Source organism: Chrysemys picta, chromosome 1 (assembly GCF_011386835.1).
Source record: "Chrysemys picta bellii isolate R12L10 chromosome 1, ASM1138683v2, whole genome shotgun sequence".
Lineage (NCBI taxonomy): Eukaryota > Metazoa > Chordata > Testudines > Emydidae > Chrysemys > Chrysemys picta.
The window spans coordinates 74045084-74058079 of NC_088791.1; the positions used below are offsets into that span (position 1 = coordinate 74045084).

At 43.2% G+C, this 12996-nt stretch overlaps 1 protein-coding gene across 3 annotated transcripts in view; it reads right to left on the reverse strand.

Annotated features, from left to right (window-relative positions):
- The window catches only part of LIN7A (lin-7 homolog A, crumbs cell polarity complex component), a 72452-nt gene that overhangs the window by 33201 nt on the left and 26255 nt on the right, over window positions 1–12996 (reverse strand). For 2 of the 3 annotated variants that reach the window (XM_042850835.2, XM_024104988.3), the window contains one exon: window positions 12622–12740. In XM_042850835.2, the coding sequence (XP_042706769.1) occupies window positions 12622–12740 (119 nt within the window). Of the gene's footprint in view, window positions 1–12621; window positions 12741–12996 lie in introns of those variants that run through there. The other variant, XM_024105006.3, reaches the window with a different exon arrangement.

A 12996-nucleotide genomic window follows, 5' to 3' on the forward strand; every position in this document is an offset into this window, starting at 1 on the left:
AGTAGAGCCTCATAACACTAATCCTTAATCATTCAGAAGTCACCGCTGAACAAAATTAAATAACGCCCTTTCCCCAGAGGGACAAATACGATGTCTTGGTAGAATTATTATTATTTTATCACTTATTTCTGCACAGTATTTTATTGAAAATCATCTCATGTCTACAAAGTATCATGCTCCTCACAGAACTATATACATAAATAAGGTCAGACAACTCTGAGTTTCACCCTTTATAGCTATTATTATTATGAGATACAACCATAAAAAGTTAGAGAGGTTAAAAGGGGCAAAATTCTGCTCTCGCTAGAGGCCTGATCCTGAACCCACTGAAGTCCAGGGGGTTGTTATCATGGACTCCAATGGGAACAGGATCATACCTTTTTAAATTGGTGCAGCTTCACAGAAATCAGGAGAACTGTACGATTTTAACTAAGAATGTGGCCAGGATCTGACTGAATATTTCAAAACCAAAGGTTGAAACTGCAGATTTAACATCCAATAAAAGCAATTTTAACACAAAGGTGCAAATGTAGCTCTAGTGTAAGCATGCAGGGCCGGCTCCAGGTACCAGCCGAGCAAGCTCGTGCTTGGGGCGGCAGATTCTACGGGGCAGCATTCTGCCCAATCCTAGGGTGGCACGGATGCTTTTTTTGTTTTTGGTTTTTTTTGTGGTTTTTTGTGGGGTTTTTTTTTTTTGGTTAGCTGATCCAGCCGCCCGGTAGGGGACGATGGCGCGGAGGAGGGGAGCGCACTGCTGGGAGCGGGCTGCACGCTCCGTCTGCCCTAGCCAGTACCAGGTCTGTAGCAAGCCCGGCAGAGCAGCCCACGTCCTTCCCTCCCTGCTGACCAGAGTGGTGTGGACCCCTCCCGGCAGGGGGCGCAGCGGTAGGGGCCGCGTGGTGAGCGGCCCGCTGAAGCCCTGGCCGCTCCCCTTCTCTCTCTCGCTTGGGGTGGCAAAAAAGCCAGAGCCGGCCCTGTAAGCATGACAAAAAATCTCATTGAACTTGGCCCAAAGTCAAGCTTTAAATTGTTTCCAAGATTTGTTAGTTTGGAATGAAAACTACATTACTAGTTTTAAACTATCACATTTGCCCTCTCTTTACCTGTTAAACATATGAACTGAAATTATAATATGAACTGCCAAGAACACAACTTCACAAAGAATTTTGCAACCATAGAGATTTCTTTAAGAGATTTAAAACCTTGTTTATACAAGATTTAAAAGTCAATTATGTTCTGGGGGACAAGGTGGATGAGTTAATATCTTTTATTGGACCAACTTATGCTGGTGAGAGACAAGCTTCTGCACTTACACAGAGCTCTTCTTCAGTAAGAGCTCTGTGTAAGCTCGAAAGCTTGTCTCTCTCACCAGCAAAAGTTGGTCCAATAATAGATATCACCTCACCCCACCTTGCCCCTCTAATATCCTGGGACCAACACGGCTACAACAACACTGCATACGATTATGTTCTGCACAGCTGCATATCTGGGACAATTCCATATTCAGTGCTGTAAGACTGTTCCTGCTAAATTAACAAGAATGTGTTCTGAGACTATTTTTAATCTATAGTTTTACTTGGTATATTTTATATAACCTGTAATTTAAATGATAAATCTTGTTTGCCTTATTCAGATGAGTAGCCTCCTTGGCTAGGGTTACCATATTTCAATAGTGCAAAAAGAGGACACTCCACGGGACTCCGCCCCCTCCCCTGAGCACCCCACATTCCCCCTCCTCCCCGGCTGCTGCTGCGCTGGGGCAGTTGCTTCGGCCCCCGCCGCGGTGGAGAGCGGCGGGAGCCGGGAAAGTTGGAGCCCGGGGAGGAGGCGGTCCCCTTACCATGCCTCCCTATTTTCCTGGACATGTTCGGCTTTTTGGAAATTCCTCCCGGACGGGGATTTGAGGACCAAAAAGCAGGACATGTCTGGGAAAATCCGGTCATATGGTAACCCTACCTCTGACACTCACCTCTCCCTCCACTGGAGGGACTCCCCTGTCCATAACTGTCCCGGGGCCTTCCTTTAAAGGGGCATCCCCATATCAGCGGGGTCTAATATTTACTCCCTTGTGTGGCTGAGCTGGGCTGTGACAATCCAACCCATCATGAGTACTGTGAGAAATGGGGCACAACACTAACCAACGCAGTGTCATTTCAGGGACTGTATGGGCCTCGAAGTTCAAACAAACAAGCTATATAAAGTCCTTTTCTTTACTGGGAAGCCAAATGGAAGTTTTTCTAGAAGGGTATTTTTAGAAATCTCAGTATAATGACAAATTTCAAGCTCAGTTAAATAACTTTTTTGTGAAATGATGCAGAGCACAATTAGTACAGAGACATTAATAGTGAGAGATCCAAGCTGGTTTGCCTGATATTGTGTAAAAATGTGTGTAACTTTGATATAGAAGGCCTTGCAAAACTAATTATCGAAGCATATGCAACCATCATCGTAGACAGTGACTTGTTTATACTGCTCTATATACTATAAGTGTTTCTCAATCTGGGAGTCGTGATTTATTTGATAATTTATATGGTAAAAATGAGAAAATAAGCAATTTTTCAGTAATGCTGTGATACTTGTATTTTTATGTCTGATTTTGTAAGCAAGTAGTTTTTAAGTGAGGGGTACTCAAGACAAATCAGCCTCCTGAAGGAGGTACAGTAGTCTGGAAACATTGACAACCACCGCTCTAATTGACCTGGATCAAGAATGTCTTTGTTTTACTTTCTATTTCTACAGCATTAAAATACAGTCTCAGAAGAATTTTTTTAATCATGTTTTTAAGAAATTTCATAAATGGACCACTGCACTTCCCCCAAATTAATGAGTCTGATGTTTCATTTTTTAAGACCAAAGGTCCCTGCATCTTCCAAGTATTAGAGTGAGTTGTTTTCCAGAAACCCAAAGGTGGAAGTTCATTAGCAATCTATTTGTGTGTAATACATTTTATAGTAACAAATAAAAAGGAAGTCACAACTGGTCTAGTCAAATTTGCTTCCTGCCCTCTAGTCAGGGACATATCTCCCTGCTGTCAACAGGTCTCTCCGGAAACAGCAAAAGAAAGATCCCAGATCAGTCTGTGAAACTGAAAAGGGTATTCCCAGAAACACTGAGAAAATGAATGCCAAGGGCTTTTGTTACACTTTACCAGGGAGATCAGGAGTGAATGCACCAAACCAAAAACTCACTGCTTTGGAAATAAACACTCAGGGCTAGACTCTGCTTGGAGACAGCAGAATCTGCTACCATTTGCTGCTCTGAGATGTACAGTGCCTCACAGAGCTGGGGAAAGGAGGCAAGACCGTGTCTGGCAGCGCAGGAGAGAGTAAGGTGCATCGCTGGCCTCCCCTCTGCGCTGCTATGGTGCCGAGCACCCCCCTCGCCGGGCCCCCCAGGCGGGGGGTGAGGTGACACTCCCACGTGCCCCAGGCCGGGCCAAGCCGCGGTAGGGTCCCTGTCCCTTTAAGAGTGGGGCTGGGCTGAGCCGAGCCGGCGGGGGGTGGTTCCGCTCCCGGCTGCAGCCTGATGCCGGAGCCTGGGCTGGAGCCAGGCTCGTCTCCTGCACCAGCTCCTGGCGAGGCTTTGCTGCGGCTCCCCCGGCCGGGCCGCCGCATGGTAGTGGGGGGTTGCTTGAGGCAGGGCAGGACCCGGTGGGGCCGAGGGCTGAACAGGCCCGGCAGGGCGGTGCGGGGGCTGCTGGAGGGGGAAGCTGGGGAAGGGGTGGCATGGCCTCAACCCCCCGGGACTGCCTGCCCCGCGGAGGAGGCAGAGGGGTGCAAGCCGCAACAGGACCCCAGCCCCCCGGGGGAGGGGATCTGGGGCCAGCCCGGGGAGGCAGGAGCAGCCCCGGGGGTGCTGGGCATGTGCAGGGCAGAGCCCCGGGAGAGCCCCAGCCCCGTGGCGGGCAGCGCTGCAGAGGGGGAGCCCCAGGCAGGGGGAGCCGGGCCGCCCGCACCCACCTCTCGTGGCCGCTCCATGCTGCTCCCAGTACCGCTTTCTGCCAGTGCGGCTGCCCTGTCAGCCGCTTTTGCATCTTTAAATAGCCGTCCGGGGGAAATCCCGGACATTTTTAGCTTTTTACAAATTCCCCCCCCGGACGGCTATTTAAAGACCCAAAAGCCAGGCATATCCGGGGAAACCCGGACGTATGGTAACTTTATCCTTGGCCACCAGTTAACTTGCTAAAGGTCCAATTCTTCCACTTTTACTCATGTTGAGTAGTGTGGAACTTTAATTTCAAAGGGTAAAAAGAGCAGAAGTGGATCTTAAATTTGGGGTTTCATATTGAAGTTAAAGGACAGTTCTATCCTGAAAATTCTATCATCTTCATCCATGGGTCTTCTCCCTGTGTGTATTCAAAGTAATATTTTAGTGGCTTTATTTGAGTACGTTTGTACACATGTTGGCTCTGTAGGGTTACATAGAGAGAACAGGATTCTATTTCTGCTCAGCTACCAGCTACAAAATTAACTAAAATTCTGCCTTCGGTGATTGGGGGACAAAAAGGCAGTTACACCAGTGTAATGGAGAGCAGAATCTGAACACTGGGGTTGCTCAGCTGTTACAGACTGTAGAATTTGGCCTGCAGAATCCTTTTTTTTTTTGTAACCACACTTTAAATTTCTAAATAAAGAATTTATAAAAAAAATTAAGGTGGAGGGAGTGTGAGTTGAGTCTAACTAACACCCCAAAAACATTGCACTGTGTATAGCTTTTTAAGAAGAAATCCCAAATGTTAGAATGACAAATCCTGAATGCTAGAACTAAGGTGAATAGTTGAAGGAATCTAGCCAGATCCCTGCTGTCAGGTAATTCTTCGTTGCTCAATATCACTGCACCCAACTTATACTACCCACCCAACCTTAGTGTTTCTCCCTAATGTTTGCGAAAACATATGAAGTGTGAAAGTAACATTTTATTAGGGCACTGTAAGCCAGCTGGAGAAAATAATATATCCACATGTAGCAGTGTGGGATTCTAGTGCTTAAAATTACTGAGGCATGGAAATTATCATCCATTATTAATAAAGCAAAATCACTCACACGTACCATATCCAAGAATAGTGATAGAATATGGGCTTGTAAAAAAAAAAAAAAAAAAAACTTTTAAAGGTGGGGATAAATGTTTCTCACTGAATTCTAACCTAATGTCCTGCTAATGAACCCCAGTTTCGATATAATATAACCAAAAGTATTTCAAAAGCACTAGGGTCGAAATCCTGGCCCATTAAAGTCAATGGGAGTTTTGCCACTGACTTCAACTTAGCCAGGATCTCGCTTCACTAGTTTTATTAAGCTTTCTCCAGAAAGTACTCTAATCCAAAGATAAAAAGCGTATTTTAAATCAATAAAGTCTTTATATTGACCCTTCCTCAAAACAAATACTGTTCCACCAGATAATCCCATACAAAGTACTCAGCAGCTATAGAGTGACTTTCCTTAAACCATGTCTGCTTCTCCCTTTTAAAAACTGTTGACAGTCTTGCAAAAATAGCATCAGATGATGACCAGATATTTGGGTAGAAATGTTACAATAATAAAGCAATAAGACAATGCATATTTTAGCTTCCCTGGTTTATAAACTAGACAGATTTTATTTAGCCTTTCCAATCCTATTGTACATGAGATTAATTTATGTAATAAATTATCCATTTCACTGATATAGGACATTACCAATCAAATTTTATTTTAAATAACATTCACAGAGAAAACTAGTCCCAGTGGTGCTGAATTTTATTATTATATATGTAGTTATTTGGTACAGTGGTAGTGAGGCACTGATATCTTAATAAATATAGTTGTTTAACGTACAGGTGTTTAAAAATGTCAAAACAAAACTCTTAATTTTTTTTTTTCAGTTTACTGAAACAATTTGGCAAATTTGACACAACTTCACAAAATATTTCAGTTGACCCAAACCCGCATTTTCCAATAGGAAAGAAATGTCAACTGAAATATTTTGCCTTGCTCTAATAGCCAGACTAGGAGTTAATTTCATTTACAATTCTACATAATTTCATTTCTTTATTTTGCCTTACCCTAATTATAATCAAACCATAAATTTACATTGTCTTATATTTTTGTATCTGAGTTCATCTTTTCAGCAGATGAACTATGTCATTCAGCCTTGCAGTCTAACACCTCACCTATACTTGATTTAAAGTAATAATAGGAAAGATGCATGCCTTAAGAATTGAGTTGTTGTATGATGGGCGGGACTGAAGAAGAACCTAGCTTTTTCCAGGCAACAAGGTAGTAACCCTTTACCTTTCCCTGTATCTAGAGAACTTGAACTGTGTTAAGCCCTGGGGGCTTTTCGCCTTCCTCTGCAGCGTGGGGCACGGGTCACTTGCTGGAAGATTCTCTGCACCTTGAAGTCTTTAAACCATGATTTGAGGACTTCAATGGCTCAGACACAGGTTTGATACAGGAGTGGGTGGGTGAGATTCTGTGGCCTGCTTGGCAGGAGGTCAGACTAGATGATCATAATGGTCCCTTCTGACCTTAAAGTCTATGATTCTATTATTCTAACTCTTACATGGGATTTTTAATATGATGAGGACAAAATGGGTTTGTCTGGCCATTATAAAAAATTATGTTCTAGACTTCATGGTAGGCCTAAGGGAGCTTAGTTGTGGAAACCATATACCATGCCAATGGACTGAAAATTGGCGCTTCCATTTTCAAAAGGAATTATAACATAATTATATATTTCAAATAGCCATTCATTATTTCCAGGGCCAATAAAAATGTCTTGCCAATTTGCGACAAATACCTCCAAGTCATACTAATATTCAGCTAAGTGAGCACGCCAGTTAATTATTTTCTGTTAGCTCTTTTTACATTAATTACCAATTCTTGACATGGCATCTTACAAGCATCTTATAAAACCCGGTGATTTAAATCAAATTCATAATTATTAACTACAATCAGGGTCCCTTTTAAAAGAAAATGATCGTCCCTAACAAAGACTAATTTTTTTTGCCAGTTTGGGGGTTCCATTAATACAATGTGTTACAGCCATTTTAATTGGTTGTTACATATTGGATTTCATATTGTTATATCATCATCTAGCCTAACATTTAATGCCCTAAAGGGTAATTCCATTATACATTAATCTGCTGCATGTATAGTTAATTATAGATGGGATAAGCCATATTTCATCTATCATGCATTTATGCATTTTACAAATTGGATTTATCACACATCTTTGACCACCTAACCTGCATTCTTCCCAAGAATCCATTTCCCTGGCACACGTTTTAGTATCCCAACCCCTGAGCAATTTCAATTGGCCACTGTTTTTCAAGATCTGCTTTCCAGAGAAATGTTTTCTTCTCCAACCTCAACCCCAAAGTGGAACTTTCTCCACTAAGATACACGATGGATTTTTTTCTGGCTGGGGCTGCACTGGGTCTCTGCAGGTATCCTGAGCCTCCCCCTGTGGGAGGGCAGACAGTGCCTGGTGCATCTGTATTCAGGTCCATACCTTCTGCCTTCAGGCCCTGCAGACTCCTTTATAGTGCAGGTAGCCCAGCACAGAGTTTGCTGGCAAGTGCCTTCCTCCACCACCTGAGGGCCACGATACAAATGACAGTTCTTATCTCCAGCTGAGAGGTCTTTCCTGAGACCTCTGAGTTACCAGTCTTTTCATAGAATCATTGAATATCAGATTGGAAGGGACCTCAGGAGGTCATCTAGTCCAACCCCCTGCTCAAAGCAGGACCAATTCCCAACTAAATCATCCCAGCCAGGGCTTTGTCAAGCCTGACCTTAAAAACCTCTAAGGAAGGAGATTTCACCACCTCCCTAGGTAACCCATTCCAGTGCTTCACCACCCTCCTAGTGAAAAAGTTTTTCCTAATATCCAACCTAAACCTCCCCCCTGCAATTTGAGACCATTACTCCTTGTTCTGTCATCTGGTACCACTGAGAACAGTCTAGATCCATCCTCTTTGGAACCCCCTTTCAGGTAGTTGAAAGCAGCTATCAAATCCCCCCTCATTCTTCTCTTCTGCAGACTAAACAATCCCAGTTCCCTCAGGCTCTCCTCATAAGTCATGTGCTCCAGCCCCCTAATAATTTTTACTGCCCTCCGCTGGACTCTTTCCAATTTTTCCACATCCTTCTTGTTGTGTGGGGCCCAAAACTGGACACAGTACTCCAGATGAGGCCTCAGCAATATCGAATAGAGGGGAATGAGGAGATAACTGGGTCTGTGGCAATGCCCCTACTTATACAGCCACAAATGCCGTTAGCCTTCTTGGCAACAAGGGCACACTGTCGACTCATATCCAGCTTCTCATCCACTGTAACCCCTAGGTCCTTTTCTGCAGAACTGCTTCCTAGCCATTCGGTCCCTAGTCTGTAACAGTGAATGGGATTCTTCCGTCCTAAGTGCAGGACTCTGCACTTGTCCTTGTTGAACCTCATCAGGTTTCTTTTGGCCCGATCCTCTAATTTGTCTAGGTCCCTCTGTATCCTATCCCTACCCTCCAGCGTATCTACCATTCCTCTCAATTTAGTGTCATCTGCAAATTTGCTGGGAGTGCAGTCCACGCCATCCTCCAGAACATTATTGAAAATATTGAACAAAACCAGCCCCAGGACTGACCCTTGGGGCACTCCGCTTGATACCGGCTGCCAACTAGACATGGAGCCATTGATCACTACCCGTTGAGCCCGACGATCTAGCCAGCTTTCTATCCACCTTATAGTCCATTCATCCAGCCCATACTTCTTTAACTTGCCAGCAAGAACAGTGTGGGAGACCATATCAAAAGTTTTGCTAAAGTCAAGGAATAACACATCCATTGCTTTCCCCTCATCCACAGACCCAGTTATCTCCTCATAGAAGGCAATTAGGTTAGTCAGGGATGACTTGCCCTTGGTGAATCCATGCTGACTGTTCCTGATCACTTTCCTCTCCTCTAAGTGCTTCAGAACTGATTCCTTGAGGACCTGCTCCAAGATTTTTCCAGGGACTGAGGTGAGGCTGACTGGCCTGTAGTTCCCCAGATCCTCCTTCTTCCCTTTTTTAAAGATGGGGACTACTTCAGGCTTTTTCCAGTCATCCAGGACCTCCCCCGATCGCCATGAGTTTTCAAAGATAATGGCCAAAGGCTCTGCAATCACATCCGCCAACTCCTTTAGCACCCTTGGATGCAGTGCATCCGGCCCCATGAACTTGTGCTCATCGAGTTTTTCTAAATAGTCCCGAACCACTTCTTTCTCCACAAAGGGCTGGTCACCTCCTCCCCATACTGTGCTGCCCGGTGCAGCAGTCTGGGAGCTGATCTTCTTTGTGAAGACAGAGGCAAAAAAAGCATTGAGTACACTAGCTTTTTCCACATCCTCTGTCACTAAGTTGCCTCCCTCATTCAGTAAGGGGCCCACACTTTCCTTGACTTTCTTCTTGTTGCTAACATTCCCGAAGAAACCCTTCTTGTTACTCTTAACATCTCTTTCTAGCTGCAACTCCAAGTGTGATTTGGCCTTCCTGATTTCACTCCTGCATGCCTGAGCAATATTTTTATCCTCCTCCCTGGTCATTTTTACAAGAACCTCCTCAGGACCTGGACAATAGCTTCAGCAACCAGGTCTATAGCAGCCTCCGAGGGGAAGGATCTCCTCCTGCTATATAACCGCTATCTAAGCACATAGGTAGTGGAGTCCCCCTTTGTGCACCAGAGGTTGATCCTGGCTTGCACCATCAGAATCTGAGACCTGGCCTATGGTCGGAGGGACTGGTGGACCCTGCAGTGTTTGGCCAGTTCATGAGGCTGCCCACCTTGCGTGACCCCATTGTGTGCTCAGTCTCCCTGCCAGTTCCCTTTGTTGTTTCTCTTTGACTTCATTCCCATCACTGTTTTTGCATTTGTTGTCACCAGTATTTACTGAGGCTTGGGTTCAATTGCCCCTTCCCTTCAGTTGAGGGGGAGGGCCTCTAGGTTTGGGCAGGCTTAGGCCCACTGTCTCCCAGTAATCACAACAGGTATACACCTACCAACTTTGGCAACAAATGAGGCAGGGGGTCTTATGGACAACAGTCTCCTTCACTACACATCCGTGATTCATCCTCAGAGCAGGTCCAGCCTGTGCACTGGGTTCCTATTAAAAATGTGATTGCGCAAAGACTGTATCATAATGCATATGCAACCGGAGGCCCAAATAAAATTTCACAGGGAACCTTAACTCTGGCAGTTCACAACTTCTTAATACTTGGATTTACTGCCTCCTCCACTCTTCTTTGATGTCAAGTAACAGGGGGAGCATTAAGAGCACAAGAGAGACTGACTCCCTCCTCTGTGCCTGGGTCCACAGCAGCCCCCAGCAACCAGGAGGAGCAACTGCAGGGAAAATCCTGCCTTGCCTCTGGCGTCCCACCCTCGAGCATGCAGATGGAATGATTCAGGGAATTTAGCTGTCAAACTCTAACAAGTTTCTGTTGAGCATTGTGTTAACTGAGATTTTTCAAGGGCTTGTAAAGTGGCCAAATTTATGCTTTTTTTTTTTCCATGGAAACAGGAAAAGGCACATCCCTGACAAAAAGGCAACTCCTCCTGCTAAATTTCAAGCCATTGCTCCAATGCATGAAGATGCTAGAGTTTCTCAACAAAATAGTTGCAAGAATTTTTTAACATGAGCAAAACAACGTATTTTCCCCTAATATAATTTTCAGAAATTGTGGAAACATTTTCGCAGAAACTTTCTGAAAACCTTCAGCCTGCCACAGACACCCAGAATGGAAAATTTTAGCCCGAACAGTTAATTTGGCACAGTATAAGCAACTAAAATAGGGTCTTATAATAAGATATGTCGTGCAACTTTATTTATTGGGTGAGCTACCACCTTCATCTATAACAGATGAATAGATTTGTGTTAATTTAATATAGTTGAAAGTTTTCACTAGAAAGTCAGGACTGACATGAATAAAAATGCTTTTTTAAATTGAATTTCCCTTTTTTTTCCAGTGATATTTAAAAAAGAGAGAGAGAAAATAAATGTCATTTATGACAGTTGGCACAATTGACCTGACCACTCATTTGGAGTCGGTCAACTGTTGTGTAAATAAATAATTATAAATATCCTAAAGTGAAAATTATTTACTTACTCGTGTAAAACAGTAAAAGAAAAATCAGTTTAGTACAGGATGGTTTTACACAATAGCCCATAAAAGCACTTACTATACCTTATAGATGATCCTGTCAAATTCTACTTAGATATTTTTAGTTCACTGAACTGCATTACAGTCTAGGCCATTTCCTAGCTTCCTATGCTCCAAACCTCTTCAAAAAGCTACATGTTTGTTGCTGTTGAGAATATTTTCTGCTGATGAATATAAATGTGCTAGGATTTCATTGGTGATATTATAGAGATAGCAAAGCTCCCCTTTATAACTTGAGTGCCAAGCTGTGCTATATATATATATAAAAAAAAACGTTCTGTGATTCCTGCTGTCAATGAAGGAAACATTTAGCTAGTTAAATGAAAAGACTAGCCAGGATATTAGCATCTTAGAATAGAGAGTGCCATTATTTACAGTCTTGGAACAGTATTGCCCTAAAAAGTCTTTAAAACTGTGGGCTATTTAAGTGAAACCTCTCTCTGTTTCTCGCAATGCAGAACATATTCAGTAAAATAAAGGTGTGTTGCACATTGCCGATAAACTAATGTACCTTCCCTTTTCTCTTCCTTCCAGCCATTCATGAAAAAAAAAAAATCACAATCAATGCACTTCTGCTGCCTCAATACCAAAGAGTGCAATCCTGCTATCATTGAAGTAAACGATAGAACTCCCATTGATGTCACTGAAGGAGGATTAGTGTTAGGCATTAAATAGATAAGCACAAAGGAGAACCGAGAGGCTTGCAGGTTGCAAGCTGTAAACTGTTGTCTCCATAAGAATGTTTCCAATCACTTCAGTCTGGCATACAAATAATGTTTAGTTTAGTAGGGAAATAATCCTAAACATTTAGGAATCCTATTGGACTGATTAGCTTCATTTGTATCTTCTGTCCAAGAAATTGTAAAGTGAAAGATAAAGCATTATCATTTACATATATGAAATTTGGTTCACATTCCCCATGGTATGCTTACAAAAGAGGGTTCCAGAAAGGAACCAACTCTGTAAAACAAAAAATCGGAAGCAGCCTTAACTATTGTCTCACTACTGTGAGCCCAGAACATATTTTACTGCTTTAGAGACATCCTGTGTGGATATGTTGGAGGGCCAGGAGAGATGAGAGCACAAGGATCTCATTCTCCCTCTGTGTACCTGTGTGGGAGGCAGCCATAATTTATCACTGACTGCTGGAGAGTGCAAGGAGGGCCTTTTCGCACAGATGGCAAGGTAATGTTCCCAGTCCTCAGCACTGGCAAGTGGCTACAACTTTCTAACACATACAGCATGACCTCACTTCTCTGTACTGGCCTGATCCAATGCCCACTGAGGTCCCCTGAAAGGGTCCCCTTAACATCAGTGGATTTTGGATTTTTCCCACTTTGTCTCTGCATCATGACTTCAAATCACATATCCTTTGCTGTGGTGGACAATGCACTCCTGCTCCTTCAACGCTGACAGGAATAAGGCTATGCTAAGAAATGACTTTCATTTCCGTACCTCTCTGATAGCTGTACAAAACTCACTCTGCAGTACTTTCTTTAGGGATTGTAGCTTGTGTACTGGTACTTCTCCGGACTCTTGTAGTTTCTCCAGTAATTCAATTGCTCTTGCAACATCTGAATGGGTAAAAATAGGAATAAAGTTCAGAAAAGCAGAGATTTGACATGTAAGAATGATTAATATTCCAAATAAGTGGTATAGTGATGATCAATATTTTCAATGCACTATCAGCTTTATCAATGCTTAATTGATTTGTTTTTTTGTTTATAACTTTTTAGCAGACAAGATAAAGTTCATTTCTGCAGGTAAACCACTTGAAATGTATACATTACCTTAAACTAATATATGTGTAGGCACTGCTGTTCAGAAATC